The sequence below is a fragment of the Sinohyriopsis cumingii genome, chromosome 7 (genome assembly GCF_028554795.1).
Source record: "Sinohyriopsis cumingii isolate HCF-2022 chromosome 7, ASM2855479v2, whole genome shotgun sequence".
NCBI classification, from domain to species: Eukaryota; Metazoa; Mollusca; class Bivalvia; order Unionida; family Unionidae; genus Sinohyriopsis; species Sinohyriopsis cumingii.
The window spans coordinates 48,750,122-48,771,830 of NC_142967.1; the positions used below are offsets into that span (position 1 = coordinate 48,750,122).

Here is a 21,709-nt window from a genome sequence, read left to right on the forward strand (position 1 = left end):
TGTTTTGATGGTTTGGCAATCCTTAAACTGAGACTTTGAATTGGTTGTAATAGTATAATGTACTGGTAGTACATAGTAAGTCGTCTGATAACAGACGAAATCCCTGTAGAAATAATGGCTTCTTATACTATCTACTTATATGTGAGGAAATTATTTATCTAAGTATATAAACAACATAAAATCTGAATGAGAAAAATAGAGGATTTATTTTAGTCTTAACATGTCAGTAAACAGTTCAATATAGTAGAATTCACATATTCTCTTCCTAGTCAATAAATAAATTAGTATAACAGAACGCACATATACTTATAACCAGCAGTCTCAACAATTAGTATTAAATAATAATGTTGATCAAATATAATTTACTATAATAATTTTATAATATTCATAGGGGTAACATTAAATACCCAATACAAACGGATTCAAATAAAAGAATTAACAGGCGAAATGGGTGACCATTTCTTTTACGATAAAAATATAAAGTCATACAAATGTACTGAAATAGCATTATGGAGGTCCTATATCCCTACATAAGAGTACTCAACACTTTATCTTTGGCTTTGATTTTCCTTAGTACATACATTTACTATTAATTTTTATATTGTAGAAATGAATGTATATTTTCTAATATGATTATTTCTACTTAATTTCTACTTAGAGAATGATAACATTCACTTTTGGAAGCCGATTATATATTGCATTTGCATACAAACCCGATGTCAATTGAAGGAAACTGACTGGTTTGCGCAACACCCGTATTTATAACCTTCGGTTGCACTACAGTGTAACACTCCGCCAAAATAGTACATATTGTTAACAAGTATTTAAGACTCAATAAATATTAAATATTGTTAAATTATTGAGATACAAAACAAACATTAAATGCTAATTATATTATTATAATCTTAATCACAAACGTTTGATCAGACACTAAAATCCTTGTGTCACATGTATAAACAGTAAACATTGGCCTCCAGACAAGTTGGTGGTGCTGGAAAATTAGAACATGCACCATCCTTATGCGTTATCCTTGCAGGAGAAGGTAAGTGCATTTTTTTCTTGTTGAGCATAACTTATTCTACGTAAAAACTAGTTATATCAACCGTTTATTGGTGTTCAATAATGATTGCATACACCACGTAGTGGAAATCAGAGGTGCCTCCAATTCGTATATTGCCTCCAAAACAAAGATGGTGGATATCGTGAAATACATTTAACATTGTACATAATATGAATGATATAGAACATTCTTTGGCAAAACATCTTACTTAAAATAGTCTTAAACTACCCATCTGGACATGAAACTAGTATATCTGTATTCATGTAAAATTCATAATAATATATTATAAACACATATATTGAGGTATATTTTTTATTATTATAAATATGTAAATATACACATTGATTCCTGTGGATTATATGTACTTGTTGGTGAAAATGAGTGGCACACAACATTGGTAAGTGTTTAAAATTTTATTTTTCATTAAATTACAAAGTTTGCATGGGACAAGATTGATATAGAAAATGTAGACAGCATGTGCACCAACTCAAGAAGCTTGCACTCAGGGAGCCATTATGATGCTGTGAGATTCAGCCTACAAACAGCTGCTAGAAGGCAGGCTGTTTATCAAGATTAGTAGGTAGGGCAGTAAGTACTTGCAGAAGGTAAAGAGTTAAACAATGAGTTTATTGCTCCCTACCAGTTGTGTTTATCACCCTGGCTTCTATTTGTTTGCCATATGTAATCATAATTGATGTTTGCTGGGCAAATAGTATACACAACAATAACTTGCTTTAGTAATAGGGACCCTGAGTGGTCTAAAGCTTTGTTCGTTACGGATCACTGCCATCTCACCTCTGTCTGCGGCGGTTCGAGTCTAAGATTCAGCCAATGTGGGTATGTGAGAAAGCTTGCCAGTAGCTTCTCGTGGGTCAGTGGTTCTTTCTGGAGTTTTCCTGGGTTCTTCCTCCACCATTAATACTGGCCGCCATATATAGCCTATTTTGTGCTGAAAAATGGCGTTAAATCCAACAACAACAACAACTTTAATAATACTTTTGTAACCCATGCTAGCAAAAAGATGATCATTTGCACTCACAGTGAATGTATTTTAAAATAATGATTTTTATTTGCGAGATACCGTTTTATATTTAACCTGGATACTATACAGTCTGGTTCAGTTTGCATCCTGTAAACTTATCATGCGTGAATGGCAGGTGCCTTCAAGCAATCTGGTAATTTCGTCTCATTTGTGATTTTGTTATTTGACATGCATACGCAAACCAGCATCCGCTACATATACGAAATTTGTAGATATATATATTTTTAAAAATAATTTTCGCATGATGAAAAAAGAAGGAATATATAACAATACAAGGTTAATTTCTTTCATTTAATTTTCAAATAAGTGTATTTTTTTGAATTTCTTTTGTACCGTGGGGGGGGGGGCACAAATTCAACATAAAATTATTTCCTTTCTAATTTGTACGGAATAATGGAGCAAATATGATTGAAGATATTGACTAGTAATGACAAGCTTTCAATTTATGCGTGCACACATTAAGACAACTTGAGAAATAAAAACAATAAAATTAACTGGTAAGAGCTTCATATTGCAGCAACTAAACACTGACAAAATGTTCAACATTATTCTCTCTCTCTCTCTCATCGAGTGTGTATTGTATACAGCAGTGTTACAACCTGAGACCTAAAATTAAGTATATTTGTTTTGTTATAATATCTCATGTACTCTACCCTTAGCAAAATATATACGTATTCTGTATAATATTATCTGTTAAGTATTATTGTTTTATAAATGATTATTGATAATTTGACTGGAAGACTTCAATTGAGAATGTCGTTGTGCAGATGCATATATTTTTTAGCATAAAATAATATATATAAATATTTTAATTAGAATGAGCAAGATATGTCAGTTTGTGTTTTCTCTCATAAATATTTACGTTACGAAGTATGATTATTTCCTTTGAAAGAATATTAAGATAGGTTTTAGGAAAAAAATTAATTTAAACAAACTATCTTACGTAGTATCTACTTGTGTTTTTGAAGAAAAAGAACATGTACAAACTATTGTTAAGTTCGGATGAATTGTCTTTCGAGTTGGTCTGAATTCACTATATTCTGGCATACATGATACAACTTTCCTATCCCTCCCTTATTCAATCCCACATATTAAATCCATTCTTTTTCTGGTAAACATGGTCTTTCAGAAAAAGAAAGAACCATTTTTCACATCATCTCTCTTTTGGTTACGTTCATATGCAACACAGTGCACCATATTTGCTGTACAAAAGCATGATTGTACCCTATATCACATAGACATTTAAACACTTGAATGGCTAGGTTGAATAGAAGGGACAAATGTTCGTCATATCTGGTTTTAGCATGCAGAAACTACCGATTGTTTATGGAGATTGCCAAATAATTTTTTCATTTAAAAAAGCAGAGTTTTAAGTCTAATTAAATATTTTTATGGTGTGCATACATAACAAATGCATTTTGTTTATAACATATTAATATCCCACGTTTGTACAATATGGGTGGCCAGTGACCTTTACGGTGTAAAACATGAAAAATGAATAAATTTTGGTTAAACTGTTTTTGTATTACATTTTAGTACAATTCATATCTAATTTAAGATGAGTAAGCGTACCTACATGACCATGTTGGCATACACCTCAGAGCTCTTTGTTTTCAAAGTATTTGGTTACAGGTAAAACTTTACGAAAAATTTCAAACTTCCAAAGATATACAGGAGAGCACATGGACCAGTGTCATCATTGTTAAATATGAATCACCTCAACAATATTTTTAAGTGGTGATTTTAAAAGTACATATGAATGCTCTGTAATTAATTGCTTTTTAATGATATTTTAGAAACTAAAATGAATAGATTCTTTGTTCTGCTGACAGTTTATTAAATATTTGTCACATGTGGCAATTACCTTGACTTGTTCACACTGCTTTGGTGGCCTAGTTGTTAGAGCATCTGCCTCGGATGCAGGAGGTCATGGGTTCGATCCCCAGCCGAATCATACCAAAGACTTACAAAAATGGTACTAACAGCTGCCTCACTTGATGCTCAGCATTAAGAGGTTAGTGTTAGTGATCGAATGTCGTATGGCTAAAATACATGCCAAACCACATTGAAAACACTCTTCGCTCAGTCATATAAATGAAACTGACATTTTAAGGTCTTTAGCACAGTACATGTAATTTATTTTGATGATTTAGGATAAATAAAATCAAGAGTGTAGCTGTTACTGAACAGTTTGTCTTCTATAAATGTTTCTCTAGTGCTGAAGAAAGGAAAATACTTGATTACCTTATTCAGGTAAATGCAGGGATTATACATTTAAAAATCCTTTGAAGAATGGCTTGTTTACGATCAATTGACAAGTGACTTATTTACAATCAGTGTCACACAGACCTAATATGGTCAGTTTAATTTAATAAAATTTGAAAGCTTTGTCATATATACTGAAAATATTAACAAGGGGCTGACTTTTTGACTGACTGTAAAATGCCCATATTTTACATTAAAAGTTTCTGCAGTGCCATAAGAAACTCATATTCATACTTGCAGTGTAAATTGCAAATATAAACTGTACCTGAATAGGCATTGTGACATCTATAAAGAGTATAATGTAACATCTTGCAGGGCCAGGTACCAAGGAATTAGTTCCCTACATCAACTAGGTTTGGGAGCAGACCATCGAGTTTAAGTAGTAAAGACGGATTCCTAACAAGAAAGATATAAAAGAACATTGAAATGATCCCAATATCAGTATATGCTGATCACAGTGGCTTGTATGAATACGCAACATAAACACTTGCAGACTTTATTGTTACCGAAGGTAAACTTGACCACAGAAAAGCTAAATGATTCAAAGTCAGCTGGCCCATATACATCTTAGCTGTATGCAGTCGACATAGATGCCTTACTGACTTCTAAGAAAATAAAAAAGTGATTGTTATATTTTAAGCAGTTATTTATTTTCGATATGCATAATATGAAGCTTGAATGTGGAAATATATTTGACTTAACTTTTCAGGGAAAGAAAATTGGGGACATGGATGGGGGTGGGGGTGGTAATGGCATGCAGATCTGATGTTGATTGATAGGAAGAGTCTTAAATTCATGATAATATTCTATACTCTGTACGTCATCACCTTTCTGTATAGGTTGTCTTTCAAGAATGTCTATATGACAGTATAAATGAATAAATGATGATGTTGTGAGCAGTGTAACTATTTAGAATTTTGATATTATGATTATCTTGTCACTTGGAGGTTGAATTTCAGGTGATTTTGCAGGTTTGAAGGTATTCCAATGTAAACTAATTCAGTGTTGCATAGTTTACATTTTGCATTGTTTGTTTCTATTTCAGTATCATTTTCCGTCAGAACATTTTTGAATATTCAGTTACTCATTTCAATTGTATGAAATTGTTATGATCAACCTTAAATATAGTTTCAGCATACCCCTTTGGGATTTGTATAGACCTAAATGCAATGAACCAGTCTGTTATTTCTTTATGGAGGAATATTTTGTGCTGTGACAGGCTGTCTTTTCCTGTGTATTTTGAATGATAAAAGTACATCATTTAACTTAAATAATAAATCAGTGTTTCCCTTTACCCTCATTTGTGCTTCAGAGACCCTACCTTTTTTGTTTGACCCCCAGTTTTGATACCAATTTTTTTTTTTTAAACTTTTTTTCTGGCACCAAAGGGATTTTTGACTCTCAGTCTAACACCCCTAGGGAATACACTTATAAATATGTAAATGTTAAGTTGTTTTTAATAAACGGTCATTTCGTTCTTTGTTTTGAGCATTTTTACTATCAGTTGCATTATGTACTGCAGATTACAGGTCTAAATAAACTTGATTGTTGCTGTCAGGATGAGGAAGGAGTTTTCTCCTCTCCCAAATGAGGTCACCCTAAAATACATGTAGATGTACAGTGTGTACCTCCATGTAAAAGCTGTCTTGTTATCTTCTTCAGATGACTCAGTCCTGTCTTGTGAAGTGATCTGCAGACCTAATCTATACATTTCAATAAAGTTTGATTGTTCTATATAACTTGAACTGGACCTTTAAAGATCTGATTGAATACATTTGTTGTGTTAAATTTCTCATTTATTGCTGATTGTAAATGACTCTTACATATAAAATTGTTGTTTTGGTTATTTCTGCATTGTACTGGTTTTCCCCGTTTGCTATTATGATGTGGAATAGAATGAGAACTTGTGACTTTCCTGGTGAAGAGTACAGGTACTTCATAAAATGTATTCAAGTATTTATTGAGTAAACACCAGACCATAACGATTTAAAGAACTACCGCCCAGTTTCTAAATCTCCCATTCATATCAAAAATCTTAGAAAAGGTTGTTTTATCCCAGCTTTATCTCATCTAAATTCAAAGTCTTTTTAGCAATGTACAATCTGCATATCACCCTTGCCACAGTACTGAAACTAGTCTTCTAAAAGTAGTTAATGACATTCTCTCTGCCTTGGATAGCGGAAAGATTACAGTCCTCCCCCTCCTTGATTTGTCTGCAGCATTTGACACAATAGACCATGATATATTACTTCACCGTCTCCAGCATGTATGTGGCATTCATGATACAGCCTTACTGCGGTTCAAGTCCTACTTGGTCAACAGGACAAATTGTATGCGCAAATGGAATACACTCCAGCCCAGTTGATCTTTGTTGTGGTGCTCCACAGGGGTCTGTTCTTGGACCTGTTCTCTTCATTCTGTACACACAGCCGCTCTCAAGTGTCATAGATCATCATCCAGTGTCTCACCAATTGTACGCTGATGACACCCAAATATACAAATCTAGCCACCCAACTGAAGTTGATGCTATCATCCAAGGTGTAGAGATAGATGCATTTCTGACGTGAAGTCATGGATGACATGTAACAAGCTGCAGATGAATGATGATAAAACTGAGGCCATTCTGATCACAACAAAAAGACTTTCTTATTCACATCCTTTACATCAAACAATAAATATCAGCAATGCCAACATTAAATTCACACAATCATTACGAAATCTAGGTGTTACTCTGGACAGTACTCTCACATTGCACCAACAAGTCATGAACATATGCAAGGCTGCATATCTTGAGCTGAGACGCATCAGCTCAATTCGCAAATATCTTTCAGTTGATGCCACTAAAACACTTGTTTGTTCATTAGTACTTTCAAGACTGGACTATTGTAACTCAATTCTGTCTGGTTCATCTCAGTATCTACTCCAGAAACTTCAGAAAGTTCAAAACACAGCTGCTTGGATCATACTTAGAGTACTACGATCAGAGCACACCTCCCCGCTGCTCTGTACCTTACACTGGCTATCCATTCAATCCAGAATCAAACACAAAATTTGTTCTCTCTGCTACGTTTCACTGTCGGACTCTAGTCCAACATACCTATCCGACCTCACCCATGTGTAGACACCAGCAAGATACTTAGGCTCCTCTTCTGACGATCCTATACTCATTATTCCAACTATGAAAACAAAGTCATATGGACAGCGTTCTTTTGCATACCAGGGCCCAGCAACGTGGAATGAATTGCCCACTGAACTTAGACACAAAGACACAGTGATCACATTCAAGAGTGCTCTCAAAACTCACTTATTTCGACTGCAAGAACAAACCTAATAATGTTTCCTACCTGAAATATTCTCAGCATGTTTTTTATTTTTTAATCTTTTTCTAATTTCATGGTGTTTGTTTTTGTAATAATATTATTATATGTGTTTTATCTTATAGGTGTTGTCTAATGTTGTAAAGCGCTTAGAGCTTCTAAAGATTAGGCGCTATACAAAGTCCTCATTATTATTATTATTATTATTATTATTATTTATGACATGGCAGTTCCATAGGACTTGTAAGCCTAACATTGTACACTTTTGATAAAAAGAGAGAAAAATGACAATGTTTCATTGCATACTAGATTCCTTTATTTAAAGCATGGGTTATCAATCAAAACCAAGTTAATGTTTAGCTCACTTTTATGAAGTAGCAATTCTTCAAATTATGATAATACTGGTGACATTTGTGACTAATAATTCAGATTTTTATTTTGTACCTTTAGCCTTCGTTTATATAACTTTTACAGAATTTTAACAACTTTACCAGTTACATTTTGTCTTTTAGCATTTCGTGTTTATCTTCATTTGGATGGGTTTATCTTTGTAAAGTTTTATCCAGTCTGTATATTCACATTTTTAGAACTTAACTTTTAACTGGCACCATAGCTATTAATACACTGACAGGTTGTTAAATTCTTATAGATACATATATTTTTCAACTGTGAAATTGCTACATTGTTCAGATATGACAAGCTTGGCTTGCAGAACACAAGTGCCAGGTTTAATTTATGACCTGTTCATTTGGCCTCTGTGAATCGTATAGATCGAGAAAAATGCACACATATGGGCCATTGTGGAAAATTTGGTCTGTAATAAAAATGACTATCACTCGAAATCCCATAAAAAAGATATGACTAAGGTTTTATGAACATAATTTATCATTGGAAGAAAATAAGGTAAAGACCGTTTCTCAGTGAATTTGAATGGCTTGAGGTTGAAGTAGATGATGAGTGTTATTAGTTCATTTTTTCTGAACTAAGTATACTATTAAAAATGACAAAGTTTTTTTAGAATTTGTCTTAACTCAGGCTGTTAATGTTAGTTATTTGATATTAGTTTCCTTTGCAACTGATTTCTGTACTCAGAATGACAAAGATGTTCAAATTGTTAGGGCTTGGTGAAGTTTTAAAATGAGCAATAACATTTTTAAGTAGGTTGCCCAATGGCTACTGAGGTTTGGATGGTTCTTGGAACCATGAGTAGATGAGAGCTGTTGTAACCCTTAGTTTGCATCAGGTACCACACATGTAAAAACATAATGTACCTTTAGACAGCCTCCTCAACTATTCTATCGTCCATCATCCTAGACAACAGTTGGCATTTCTGACTTTATACATACTCATACATTAGTTTATTCTTTGTTACATTTTTACTTTAGTTTATTTGCATCATGTTTACTTAAGTCATTTCAGGAATGGAAATGGGGCAAAAGAAGGTTCGATCATATTTTAAAAGGCTTTACAAGTACCCATACATGTTTATTTTGAGCATTTGAGCCTACATTTTTTTCCTTCTTCCTGTATGCTATTTGGGAAATAAATGCAGCAGTATTTTTTTGTTTCCAGAAGATTTCATGATTTAATCTTTTTATTTTCTAGACATGATAATTGACCATATGTTTTCAGTTGGTGCCAAGCCAATCAAAATATGTAAGATTTTTCACTCACCCAATAAAATTGATTGTCTTTTGCTTTTCTTGCTTCTTTGACAATTGACACACACAATATTAGAGTAAACCAGCATGGGGTGTGCTCAATTCAGTCAGTTTAAAATTATCCACTGTGATCTTTTACTATTTTCTGCACCGCACTGTTGGCCTAGTGGATAGAGCCTCTGCCTCGGATGCAGGAGGTCGTGGGTTCAAACCCTAGCCGAGTCATACCAAAGAATTACAAAAATGGTACTAACAGCTGCCTCGTTAGGCACTCAGCATTAAGAGGTTAGTGTTAGGACCGGTTGGCTTGGTGTCAGGATAATGTGACTGGGCATGATGCTCCAGTGCTAGACATCACTATAAACTGCCACAATGCAGACATCATAGCGATATGACTGAAACATTGTTAAAGCTATGTTAAAAATCCTAATCACACACACACACTATTTTCTGAGTTATATTTCTTATGTGCCGTATAGTTGCCAAGTAGGCAACTTCTTTTGTGCGATTAAAAAGCATTGGCATTGGCACAGCCTAATACATGTACAGTATGAAAATTGCTAACAGTATATATTATTAAGACGTTTGGGTGGGCATGCCTGACAAGTGTCCAGTGTTGTATCTTTTTATGTGATGGCTTTTATAACAGTGATTTTGTTGTCTCACCTCTGATGAATGTTACTGAAGGCTAGACATAGTAGTGATCACTGCATCCATCTGTCCATCATCAACATTTTGGTCAAAGTTTTTTTGAAGGGCCATATATGCTGTTTGCATTAGTAGTTTTTTGTGCGACATTGCCCACAAATGCACGACGGGGAAGGAACATCTTAGAAATGGAATGCCAAGGAGGTCACATGTAAAAGACCATAGAGCGGTTGTTTATAGTTTAGTTGGGTTGTAATTGGTCAGTTCGTTCAGTCTGGCAGTATTATCAACAATGCTGTGGATAAACTATCATCACATAGAATAAGTTTTCCATGGGATATAGAAATTCTTTACTGTAGTGGAGGTATAATGTCCAGGTAACATGGTTCAGTTAAAGTTTCAATTTTTAAAAACCTTTAAATTCCCATATATATTCATAGTGACTAGACAAAACCAGATTTATCACTGTATACATAGTATCCTTAGAAATATGATAGAGTCAAGGTCATATGACTAATTGTTATTTAACTTTTTTAGGTAACTGTAGATTGTTGCAGGTTTTCCAGGAGAATATATCTTGTGTCCATGTATGTATTGTGATGGTTTTTAGTACACATATAAAATAAAGGTCAAATAGCTCTAAAATAGAATATTTAAAAGGTCAGAGATCATGTCATTGGTTTGTTTGATAGTGGGTTTTAAGGCTACATTGACATCACTGCATAACATTGCAGACAAGACTACATTTACAATTTTTCTAGTTTGACAGAAGAGAGTGGTTTTCTTACGGATGGATGGGGGAACTATTCAGAGGATAACAAATGCATGTGGCTTATTGATAGTGGTGAAAGAAAGAGGCCAATAAGACTACGGACAAATCAGTTTGCCACTGAATGTGGATGGGATCACCTCTATATATTTGATGGGGACTCTGTTTTTGCACCTATTCTATCGGCTTACAGGTATGTTCATTATTCCATTACATGACATTAAATTTTACTTGAAACATTTACTTTGTCATAGTTCAGATAGTAAATTGAATGAAAGTACTTTTCTCTCTGGTCATAATAGAGACAAAAATAGAGACAATTGGATGTAGAGATTTCAAAATGTATTGTCCTCACCACAGTTGTATTATTGCATAGTATTGTATTGTATAAGGTGGCAACCTCAAAAATAGGTTAAAGTCAAAAGTAGAAGTCCTCTTCATATGTTTGTGGGATGAAATGTAGAAATATTTGATGAGTTAATAATGGATGTAGAACTTCACCTGAGGCATAATCTTTCTTTTTTGTAGAAATGTTTTTTCATTATTTTTTCAAGGATCATTTTTGGCAGGAATTATATGGACAGAATACTATTTTAATCATTTGGGAATGCTGTTATTATTTTTAATATTCATGTTATCAAATCAGATAAGGTTTCATTGTAAAGTGTAAGGTAAAAGACAGTCTAATGATATTATAACATCAACCACTTTCCTTATGACCATGATGATGACACCATGCATAGAATAACAAATAATTACTTCATGTTATCCTGTTTTAAATATTAACAGTATGAATCCTGAAACTTATATTACTAAGATTTAAATATTTTCATAATATAATAGTACATGGGGATCGGTTAGGGTGTTTTTCCTACCTGTCCAGGTTGCAGTCAGATCTGTGGCTGCACTGTTGGAAATAAATAGCAAATTTATATGAAAATTTGAGGAGTGAAATCATGATTTAACTTACATTTATGATTGATACCAAAAAAGGGTTGTGCTAATTAGATGTGTCAAATAAGGTTAATATTCTTTGCAATTTTTAGTGGCCTTGTATTGCCAGAGCTAAATGACAAGAATAACATTACAGAGGTTGTTGCAAAGTCAGGGAAAGCCTATGTGTATTTCTACAGTGATGCTGCATACAATATGTCTGGATTTAACATAACATATAGGTAAGTGTGAAGAAAGTCTGATTAAATTTTTTTTTGGAAAAAGAAAGTTTAGCATGCTTGTCACATTCGCTTTATGTTTATAAAAGTATATAAAGACTACTGGATTTGTGAAACCTGTTAATATCACATTAGCTTATTGTTTATTTATTGGAGGCAACTCTAGCCTCATGCACTCTGCTTGTCTTTCAGAGTTATGAACCTTTTTGATTTGTGTGTGTGTGTGTGTGATATACATAATTCTTTCCTGTGTGGTATTGTGCAACTGGTCCCATGATTTTGGATGAATTGTCCTGAAACTATGCATACATTTTTGACATTAGGCCAATAAGTGTATATCATTATGAAAATTTTGTGGTGCATACTTCAAACAGTTAGGCTCCTTTGCCATATTAAATGTCTATACCATGATAATTCCGTGTTCAACTAGTCCTATAGTTTCTTGATGAACTGCCTGGATACTTCTTATATGTTTCTAACCTACCAATCATTTAATATAAAAACAATAATATAGCACAATTTTCTGCAAACATAAAATCTAGAGCCATTTCCAGATTATATTAACCAATGAATATACAACAGCTTAAGAGAGAAATACCATGTATTTAGAAAAACAATAACAAGTTCTAAAAGATTATGCCACAGGCAGTAATGATATTGATAATAAAATGGGGAGGAGGGGGTGCATTACACACTGGAACAAATATACTTGTAATAATCTGTCTTACTTTATTTTATTTTTTTTCATTCCATCCATTCAGGGGAACCATTTCATACAAAATTAGAAACAAGTAACTGTTCGCTCACAGTCTTGACAATAAATGTATCAAAAACTGATATCCCTGGTTGTGCTATATATGTTGAGCAGGTGCCACGCATAGTGGATAGTTTATGGCTATAGACCATTTCGGTAACCTAGTTATCTCCCTCTCATGTTAGGTATTTACTATGTCTGGTAGGTAATTAAGCCACCGGACAAGAAGATAACTGCGATTGTCACTAATGAATCCATCTTTGCCATGTGTTTTGTATTTATGTTAATCATGACACATGAGCAATTTGTAGCCCCTCTCACAGTATGTAATTACTAAGGGGGAAACGAATGGGTAACTACATATGTATACAGCAACAAAATGAAGAAAATCTCTCTCTCTCTCTCTCTCTCTCTCTATATATATATATATATAATAAAAATAACATAATAATAATAATAATGAGGACTTTGTATAGCGCCTATTTTTTAGAAGCTCCAAGCACTTTACTACATTAGACAAAACCTGTAAGATTAAAAAAAACATATAACGATATGATTACAGACACAAACTCCATGAAATTAGAAAACATAAAAAAACATGCTGAGAATATTTAAGGTAGGAAACATTATTAGGTCTTTAAGTTTGTTCTTGGCCTTTAAAGTGTTGGTATAAAGCAATTTGATATACCCACACTACTGGTATATCAAATTGTGATCCGCCCATGGCACAATAATATGCATACAGAAACATTCTTGGAACTGTGTTGCTGTTGGGTCTATTCCTATAGATCAGTGATGAATTTCCACACATTAATTATTAGTGAGGTGTGAAAAAAATGATAAAACATAATAATAATCCCCGTTTTCTAAATGAATTTAACATGGTACACAATTTAATCTTAAACCTTTCTTTTTCCGTTTTTTCCACCATCTCATGCACAAGGGACAAAATATGCAGAAATCTGGAGTGAGAGAGAAAAAGAAATTTGGCTGGATAAAAAAGATTGAAACTGAAATTGCACCAAGTAACCTACAGTATCTTTCTTCATAACCGTATGTTTACACTTCCCTTGGGACCTATCTAAAGTGTTTATACAAAGTTGCAATTTGCAGGTCAAGACAGTATGGTAAATGTCTTGGTTATGGGGCACACACATGTAATGTATTTAAGGCTTTGTTGATGATTGTTGTTGTTTCTTAAACCTACTATAAGATTCTAAAAACAATTGTTATTAATTAAAATTGAAGATAAAAAAAAACAACAAAGGCCTTCTGTCTCTTTTTTTTACCATTGTATCAAAATAAGGTTAAAAAGAATCCGTGAAAAGATAATACTACAATGTCTCTGGACTTGTGAAGAATGATGGTAAATGTTAAGTTAAACCAACCAAACGAAGAGAGACAGACAGAACAATTTATGGTCAGTAGTAATGTTAATTAAAGCATAATAACGACTTGGATCAACTTTAAAGATATTAAAATATTTTAATTACCTCCTGTTGGTTCATCATTTCACTTAGATTCTATTCCAAGCTAATTTGCTTGGTCAAGATCACTAAAATGTAAGGACCATAATACAGAAACCAGTCACAAGACCTAGTGTCTGAGGAAGAAAGTATATGTCATAAAGAATTATACTCGAAAGGAAAGCAAAGGGACCAGCTTCATGAACATTGTGAGTATGACACATCGTAAAATAATAAAATGCAAATAGCAATGAGCAACACCTGAAGAAGACTATGGGGGATACGGAAACTCATTAATAAAGCATTTAAAGTGCAAACAAATAAAACAATATACAGCTCATCGTTTGTAAAATAACTCTGATAAACAGTCCAGCTATTATGGAACGTGATCAGTAGATTATAGATGATGATAATGTTCATCCATCGGTGTCGATGAGGACCATTTAATGTCATCGATTCACTGGGGGTGGGTCCAGAGATGGCTGATCAGTCCGATCCAGGCCCGGAAGAATCTGTTGCAGTGGGGACATGGATGTGCAGGTTGCTGGTTGAGAATTGTGGAACTCCTGTTCCTGGATTTGCGCAGATCACGTTTTCAGTTGCGTCCACCAGTCTTTTCTGCTCAAAGGCTTCCGCACCAGCATTGACTTGACTGCGCAAAGCAGATCGGTTAGCAGCGACACTCTCCCAGCTATCGTTATCAATTCCTAGGTTCTTCAGCAAAGCCTTGAGGGTGTCCTTGTACCACTTTTTTTTGACCACCGTGAGATCTTTTTCCTTGTTGTAGCTCTCCATAAAAGACCTTCTTAGGTAGGTGTTCTACCGACATGCGGACAACATGGCCAGCCCATTGGAGTTGTGCCTTGCACAGCATGGTGTGGAAGCTTGTCATGCTGGCCTTAGTGACCACCTCTGTGTTTGGTACCTTGTCCTGCCATTTGATTTTCAGAAGTTTCCTCAGAGAGCTCATATGGAAGTGATTCAGTTTTTTAACATGGCGGCTATACACAGTCCATGTCTCGCAAGCATAGAGGAGGATGGGGAGAACAGCCGCTGCTTAGACTTGGTGGCAAGCTTGATGCCTCTCCTATCCCAGACATTTGAGCGGAGTCTACAAAATGCTATACTGGCTTTGGCAATCCTAGTGTTGACCACATCGTCTATGTGGACTGCTTGTGAGAGGGTGCTGCCGAGGTTTGTGAACCTGTCTACATTTTTGAGCTTATGGCCATTGACAGTGATGGATGGTTCCAGGTAATCTTCTCCAGGAGCTGGCTGATGCAGAACCTCGGTCTTGCTGGTAGAGATGATGAGTCCGAAGTTGGAGCACGCTGTGGAAAAAAGGTTTATGCTCTGTTGCATGCCTGCCTCCGTGCTGGAGTTGAGGGCACAGTCATCTGCAAACAGCAGGTCACGAATGTTCTCAATTTGGACTTTGGTTTTGGCTTTAAGCCTCCTCAGGTTGAACAACTTCCCATCCAGATGGTATCGGAGATCTCCAACATTGCTGTCCTTGAAAGCATCCATCAACATTGCAGAGAACATGAGGCTGAAGATAGTGGGGGCTAAGACGCATCCTTATTTCACACCATTCGTAACTGCAAAGGGTTTGGAATAGTTACCCTGGTCGTGGACTCTGGCAAGCATGCCATCATGAAACTGTCTCACCATTTCAGTGAAGACTTCTGGACATCCAAATTTGGCCAAGATCTTCCAAATGCCTTCCCTGCTGACAGTGTCGAATACCTTAGTCAGGTCCACGAAGGTGGTATATAGCTGGACATTTTGTTCAAGACATTTTTCTTGCAACTGCCTTGCAGCAAAGATCATGTCGATGGTGCCCCTGTCCTTTCTGAAGCCACGCTGGCAGTAGGCCATGATCAAGGTGTTCTGTGAGTCTGTTCAGCAGTAGCCTGACGAGGACCTTGCCAGCAATGCAGAGTAGAGAGGTTCATCTATGGTTCTTGCAGGATTGGCGATTGCCTTTGCATTTGTAAAGGTGGTTGATGGATGCATCTTTGAATTCCTGGGGTATGCGTTTCATCTTCCACATACCACAGAACATCTCTGTTAGTCTTCCCACTAACTTAGGCCCACCAGACTTGTAGATCTCAGCTGGGATGGAGTCTGCTCCTGGAGCTTTTCCACTAGACAGGAGCTCAGTGGCCTTGTGCGTTTCCAGCACTGTTGGAGGGTCAGCCAACCTATCGTTGATCTCCACCTGTGGTAGACGGTTGATCGCTTCATTGTTGATGGAAGAGGGTCTGTTGAGGATACTGTCAAAGTGTTCCACCCAACGATCCAGTATCTTCTTCTTGGTTATGAGAGCGCTGCCATCGGAGCTCAAGAGTGGGGCTGTGCCTGATGTTAGATGTTACTGAGCCATAAACATCATGAAGAGCACTATAGAAATTCTACATGTCGTGTCTGTCGGCAAAGGACTGGATATCATCAGCCTTTCAGCTCAGCCATGTGTCCTGCATCTCACGTAGTTTCTTCTGCACAGCTTAGTGGACTCTGCTGAAGGCATCTTTCTTTGCAGCAGACTTGGGGTCGATATTGTATACATGATGGAGACGATGCTTCTCCTCTAGCAGGGACTGTATTTCTTCACAGTTCTCGTCAAACCAGTCTTGGTGCTTTTGCACAGTGATGCCAAGGGCTTCAGATGCAGTGGAGTACACCAGATGTTTGAAGGCCATCCAGCATTTCTCTACATCGTTGGTATTAGAGTCTGTGGTTTCTAGCTGACTTGTCAGAGCTTCAGACAGAGCTTGCTCATTGTTGCAGACTTTCAGCCTGGAGACGTTGAGTCATTTTGGGACTTTAATTCCCTGTGGGCATCTGGGAGGTTGAATTTTAAGATTCATCTTGGAAATCTGTAGCCTGTGGTCTGTCCAGCAGTCAGCACCACACATGGCCTTGGTCACACGGACATCCTGCCTGTCATTCGTATGAACTAAGATGTAGTCAATCTGATACCAATGCTTAGACCTTGGGTGCATCCAAGTTGTTTTATTGCGGTTAGGCAGACAGAAGATGGTGTTTGTGACCAGGAGATCAAATGTTGTGCACTTTCTCAAGAGTGGATGTCCATTACTGTTGCATTTGCCAGTTCCATGTCTACCAATAACTCCCTTCCATGAGATGTGGTCCAAACCAACTCTGATGTTAAAATCACCAAGACTGATCAGATTGTCTGACTTGGGTACCAAAGTAATCAGAGTTTCCAGATCCTGGTAGAACTTGTCTTTGGCTTCCTCCGAGTAGGTCATGCTTGGTGCATAAGCACTAATGAGTGTGGCTTGCTTTTTTCCATGTAAAGGAAGCTTCAGCATTATAAGCCGGTCATTAATTCCCTTTGGTAAGATGGAGAGCTTATTCACCAAACTCGACTTGACAGCGAATCCAACTCCAGACTCCCAACGTTCATGGGTGCCACGTCCACTCCAGAAAAAGGTGTAACCAGCTCCAACTTCAATCAGTTGGCCCTCATTGGCCAAGTGAGTTTCACTTAGGGCTGCTATCTCTATCTTGTAGCGAGCAAGTTCTCTTGCAGTCAGGGTAGTTCTTCTCTCTGGTATGTCAGCCTCTGCACGATCCAATAGAGTGCATATGTTCCACACACCAAGAGTGAGTGGAACTTTTTAGGTTTTCTTTGTTTTTCAACCGTAAGAATGGGATTCCCTCCAGCCACGGTAAGCTGGTCGGGGTAGATGAAGCAGGCTTATTTAGGGCACCTTTTCTAGCCCCTTCCTCAGGCTATGGAGGTAAGCAGCGCTATCCTGAAGATGTCTGCTTAGTAGCTTACACAGCTGCCGAAATCCATTTCTGCTTCAGATCAGTGAAAGACGACCATATGGCCTGAGCCGCCAGCATGCAGGTCCGCCACTATGGCTGCCAGTGCATCCACACCTGCTGCGTTGCAGCTCGCCCATTGCCGCAAGACTTGGGCACGGGTGATGACATAAATGACTTGCATGTGAGTTGGATTAAAGTGAGGAAGAGTTGCACTGTGTCAGCCTCACTCTCTCATCCAGGCTTCACTTTGTCCAGTTGCAAGATGTAGTCAAGATGGCTGGAATAGAGACTGGATGCATTGGATGACCTAGGTGTCTGGCCGTGCTCTTAGTGCTCCACATCGCTTTGCTGGGTCTGCTTTTCTGCCCGTTGACCAGCTGGTGGTTCCTCCGCGCTGTCCACCGGTTCCAGTCTTCAGATGCAATGGGTGACAATCCCTGACTCACCGGGGGTCTGAAACCCATTGGTTACTCTCAGTCTGGTTTGGCCGGCCAGTCTAAGCCATTGTCCGTGGTGTGGTTACTGTGCATGCTACAGCTTCTTGGAGTCACAGGTGAGAGTTGAGCGCCAAGTGGAGACCAAAGGTGGACTAGCTACCCCCAAGGGAGTACGACTGCTACCCCCACCAGAGGGTAGATTATAGATAGGAATAACTTAAATACGCAATGAAAAAATGGAACACAGTGGAAATAAAATAAGCAATAGGAATTATTTTTGTTTTTAATTTTCTCCCCTGAAAAAATCCAAAGACATTTTTAGTCATCAGATTCATCTGTATTAAATATAATTACTTATAATTAATTTTCAAAACTGACAGTAATAATTGTATGAAACATGCCCTTTTGAGAAAGTATGCAATTGTCGTCATCAAACGGAAACTATTACATTAAATAATGTTCATGGCCAATATTTTGGATAGTATCAATTTAACACAATGAAAATAAAGTATGCAGTGGAAATTATTTTATTTTTAAATGATTTGTTTAATTAAGGAAGGTTAACAACAATTTCATTATCAGGTGCTAATTCTAAGCGTTTTGCATAATATAGAACATTGTCATGAATGAAGGTTCATAATTGACTTACTTAAGTAAAATGCTACTTTCAGCATTTAGTTCAACTGTAATTAGTGTTTTGTTTTTATATGTTTGTGTTGTTATTGTTGTTGATTGCCAATGAATTGTGTGTTCACTATTTTATTATTCCTAAATTATCTTCTTTTACATTTTTTTAAAACTTTCAGTTGCAAGTATTTGCACATGTTATCCACATACCCATTGATATATGATTATATCGATTGTGCCTAACAATTATTCGCAAATTACTTTATTGCGCATTTATTTAGGGCATTTAATTGGAAAGTTTGTCCATGGCGCAAAGTATAATTTTAATCACTTCATTCTGTTTTGCAATGAGTGAATGTCGACCAGTGGCAGTACCCACCAGAAGTGTTTCTGTTGCAACCTCCATACACTAAAGAGCTCAGAAAGAAAGGGCAGATACTGAGGTTACCGAAAAAGGATTTTGTACTCATTTGTATAAAATTCATAGAAATATATTTGTAGGATCAGTCATCATAAGGAATGTTTGTTTTTTTAAATTTAAAAAAAAAATATGTGTATCCATTTGGTCAACCGTCTGTTTTTCATTGCCAACCTCAGCACTTTTTAGAGAAAAAAGAATTAAAAAATGTCACATTAAATATACATGTTTAAAACAAACACCTGCCAACTCTAATTTAAAACCAGTGCAGCAGGAGACATTTTTTATTGCCTAACATAGTTTTTTCCCCAGGAACTATGCAGAAACAAAACTTCTTTTTTTCTTTCTGACATTCTGAACTTTTGTAATTCTTCCCAATATACAGTATGAATGTTTTGCTATTAATAATGTACAAAGTGTTATGTTGTGAAGAAAATGATAAAAAAAAAAACATAACATGCTGGAGCAAGTCTGGCAACATTTTGACAGCTAGAAAGTGCAAAACATAAGCATGCACAAACTATTTTAGATGAAAATGAAAATATGGGTAAGAGGTAAGCAACCAAACCTATTGAAAATAAAACAACATTTAAAAGTGTTTGAAAACAAAAATCAAGTTTTATTAGTCTTATTGACTGTTATGCACATTGCATAGAAATACAAAATTTAGGATATATTTTTTGGCAACATGTGTGATAGGTATGTAAACCATGAATATAGGTGTCACAGCAGAGAAGAAAACCATTGGCTATTTAATGGTTAATTTCCTTTGTTAAAAGCAGATCTGGATAAAGAATCACATACATATTTAAGGATTCGAGAGGGTCATATTTTGTCTATACAAGTTTCATCTGGATCTGATAAGGGGCTGCAATTGACTCTTATAGAACCTACCCCTTTCAGCAGAGATTATCTTTCTGACCGAGATTCTCAGCCAACAGTGCTTGCATTTTACTGTTAGGCAGGTGACTGATGACATGGCTCACCTCATGTTCGAGAGTTATTCCTTTGTCGGGTGTTAACTCAATATATCATGTGTGATAATTCCATTGTGTTCAGCTAATTCCACAGCTTTTGATGAATTGCATTTAAATGTTTGAAAGATCATTTACATCAGGTAAACAGGTTTCGTTGTTGCACTGTAATGATTGTTGTTTTTTCTTTGGTTGGTTATGATCCATTACACATCCATTTTAAGTGGTCTTTTATATCTTAATAGATACTTTCAAGCATTCTTCCAGCATTTTTTGTTTTTGTAATTGTGAGAGGGTGTGATATGAGTGAGGGGGGACATGAGCATCTGTATCTTAGAAAATACATTTCATGTTATTATTTGCTGTGACATAACTTTCACAGTTGGTAATACGTAAGTATAAAACTCTTATTTGTTTCTTTTATGTGTATCACGTTTTCTGTAGCAACTTTATATAATGCCTTCAAAAGGTTCTCAATAAATATTTCCCTCACACACACACATGCACATGCAGACACACACACACACAAGACAGTTTTAGTATCCTTTCATCTAATGCAGTTTGAGAAATAAACAAAGAAATATTGATTCTTGTTATTGATTTCTTTATATTTGTTCTATTTAACTTTCTTATTCTAAATTTCAGTATTGGTGGTTGCCCATCTAACTGTTCAGGACATGGCATGTGTGAAAATTCCACTTGTGTTTGTTTTTCTGGTTGGACAGGGTATAATTGTGAAACTGAATTGTGTCCCAAGAACTGTAGTAATCATGGAGTTTGTAGTTCAGAGAGGATATGCAGGTGTCAAGATGGATTTAAAGGTTGGTTCAATGTTACTGTAAAAATGTTGAATACAATAAAATTTTAACTAATTTTTGCAAAAAGTAGTGTATTTGCTATCATATAATTTTGTACTGTGTAAAAGCTGGAATGTACAGGATCGATCTAAATCAGTTTTATTAAATAACTAAGAGTGAAAATTATTGGCAAAATATTTTTCATATTTCTTCAGCCCAATATTTTTCACATGTTCAGGGCCGAATAAAAAATAGCAGTTTGTGTATAGTGTAAACCAAACTTAGTTACATGTTCTTGTTTTGAAAAGTTGCCTTTTGCTGTAATAGTAGTAGTAGTAATTGTTCTTGTTATTGTGTTCATTGCTATTTAAAAAAACTCAGCTTTTTCATCATAGGTCCTTAATATGAGACAGTATCTGCAGCAAACAAATTTATCTGTTTATTCATCTAACATAATATAAATTTTGGTCCTATTATAATTTTGTTTGTTATTTAGGAAGA

The 21,709-nt window shown here is 35.8% G+C and overlaps 1 protein-coding gene across 3 annotated transcripts in view; it reads left to right on the forward strand.

The window, feature by feature from the left end:
• LOC149795175 (attractin-like protein 1) overlaps positions 1-21,709 on the forward strand; it is a 167,556-nt gene that overhangs the window by 16,455 nt on the left and 129,392 nt on the right. For 2 of the 3 annotated variants that reach the window (XM_089964893.1, XM_089964894.1), the window contains exons 2-4: positions 10,755-10,955; positions 11,809-11,937; positions 21,057-21,232. The exons of the other annotated variant lie outside the window; for it this stretch is intronic. In XM_089964893.1, the coding sequence (XP_089821019.1) occupies positions 10,755-10,955; positions 11,809-11,937; positions 21,057-21,232 (506 nt within the window). The remainder of the gene's footprint in view (positions 1-10,754; positions 10,956-11,808; positions 11,938-21,056; positions 21,233-21,709) is intronic. 3 annotated transcript variants of the gene reach the window in all.